Source organism: Cynoglossus semilaevis, chromosome W, assembly GCF_000523025.1.
Source record: "Cynoglossus semilaevis isolate Cse_v1.0 chromosome W, Cse_v1.0, whole genome shotgun sequence".
In the NCBI taxonomy this organism is placed as follows: domain Eukaryota; kingdom Metazoa; phylum Chordata; class Actinopteri; order Pleuronectiformes; family Cynoglossidae; genus Cynoglossus; species Cynoglossus semilaevis.
In genome coordinates this window covers 9256361-9258488 of record NC_024327.1, presented here as the reverse complement: position 1 = coordinate 9258488, position 2128 = coordinate 9256361, and the positions used below count along the sequence as shown (strand labels likewise).

Genomic DNA, 2128 nt, shown 5'->3' with positions numbered 1-2128 from the left:
GAAAAGCTAAGAAATAAAAACACACCACAATGTGAAGAATCTAACGAATCTGCGAGAACGAAGCGAAAGATTAGTTCACAGCGAAAGATTAGTTCACAGCGAAAGATTCGTTCACAGAGAGTGATTCGTTCACAGCGAAAGATTAGTTCACAATGAAAGATTAGTTCACAGAGAGTGATTCGTTTGCAATGAAAGATTAGTTCACAGTGAAAGATTAGTTTGCAGAGTGTGATTAGTTCGCAGAGTGTAATTAGTTCGCAGTGAGTGATTCGTGAGTTCCATATGAACAAATATTTCATATGACTCGGGAGTCATGAGTCACGAATCTTTCATATGACTCGAGAGTCATGAGTCATATGAAAGAGTCGTTCATTTTGAACGAATCACTCGCGAACGACACATCACTATATATTACACCTGGAACGATCTTCTGCGGTATTCATATACAGCATGTAAAGGAGAATTAAAATAAGTTTTTTTTAATTATTATTTACGCTACAAAACATGTTTTCTCAATTGGATAAACCTTAGTTATCCAACGAGACGAGTCACGTGACTGACTAAAAATGTTCTGTGGTTTTATACATAAACAATGACTGTTTTTCTTGTCTCACAATAAAAGCTGGTAAAAAAGACAGAAGTGGTGAAATTGTTTATTGGCTTTGAGTTACATAGAAAAAAGTGACGTGACAGTTTAAAAATGATACTATGAGGATAAGGAGCTGTCATTAATCATGCTTACATACACAAGAAAAAAAAAATAAAAACAAACAAACTTTGCCAAGATTAAAACTGTTTAAATTGATAATATAAACAATATTCACATAGAATGCTCAGTTACTTTTTTGTCACACTATCTAATACAACTTAGCTGCTCCTTCACTGATTCTTAAAATGTAATATAATTAAAAACAGCTTCATTTGCACTGAAGCAAAATATTTCACATCACATCCCCTCCGTAAATTCAACAGTGATAAAAAAATATGTTCATACGTTTATAACAATATATCTGTTAAAAACTTGATCAATGATGGTGACATAAATATGTTTTTAAAACTACAGTTTATGAATGTTTCCTTTACCTGCTCATCTCTGACAAAGCTTAATTCTTGGCCCTGACACAGATGTGATATTTAAGCTGAAGAGCTGTTCATTGTCACCATCACACGCTGTTAAGTTTGTTTAAATGCCTATGATCAGGTCCACCATTGGAAGTGAGGAAAACAATCACAGATTTAGATGAGGATTCAGGGTCTGCGGTTGTACTTGCTGATCTTCCTCTTGATGTGTGACAGTTTGGATTTCAGGTACGTGCACCTCTTCTTCTTTATCTGATAACTGGGAGACTGAAAAGGGGAATATGATGTTCAAACAATTGCAATTTATTTAAGGGAACATAAGTCATTGTTTAAAGCAATTGACAGCAATGGTAATTAAAAATATCTGGGTAAAAATAATTACCTTTTTGAAGTTCTTGAGCTTGATGTATTAACTCATAGCATCCTGAGAGGAGAACATATATAACATGTCACACAATTTTTAAATAAAATGTATTCAGAGCCTGTTTCATGAATGCAGGACCAAAGGAAAAGATAGAAGGAGGAGGAAAGGAAAGAGATGGAGCAAGTGAAGAAGTTAGGAAGGTGAAAGAGTAGAAAAAGGATTAAAAAATGAAAAAGACAAAAAAATGAGAGGGAGATAAGGGGGGTAAGAATAGGTGAATGAGGGGTTGAAAAAAGAATCAGCAAATCAAATAAAAGGAGCAAAAAAGTATAACAAGCAGGACGAGGACAGAAGGGAAAAGAATATAGTGACGTAGATCAAAAGAGAAAACAAAAAGTTAGAGATGGAATAGAGGAAAAAGGAACTAAATTAGGAACAAAGAAGAAGAATAGGAAGTGGACAATTAAATGGACAATTAAGAGTGTAGTCCTCATATGGGGTCAGAGAAACAACATTTACCAGGAACTGTGGACTGCCCCCTGTCAGTCGGGCCAGTTCTTGGTCCAGATCCGGCCTAGGGTGTCCTGGTGCCAAGTGCACTGATGGACACCCTTATGCTTGAACATGGTGTTTGTTATGGACAAACTGTGACTAGCACAGAAGTCCAATAACAAAACACCACTC

At 35.6% G+C, this 2128-nt stretch overlaps 1 protein-coding gene across 1 annotated transcript in view; it reads right to left on the bottom strand.

Annotated features, from left to right (window-relative positions):
• Positions 1–656: 656 nt before the first annotated feature.
• Positions 657–2128, bottom strand: part of LOC103397131 (occludin-like) — a 7809-nt gene continuing 6337 nt past the window's right edge. The window contains exons 5-6 of the mRNA XM_017042645.2: positions 1463–1504; positions 657–1347 (exon numbers count right to left, since the gene is read on the bottom strand). Coding sequence (XP_016898134.1) covers positions 1495–1504 — 10 coding nt within the window. The 3' untranslated portion in view covers positions 657–1347; positions 1463–1494. The remainder of the gene's footprint in view (positions 1348–1462; positions 1505–2128) is intronic.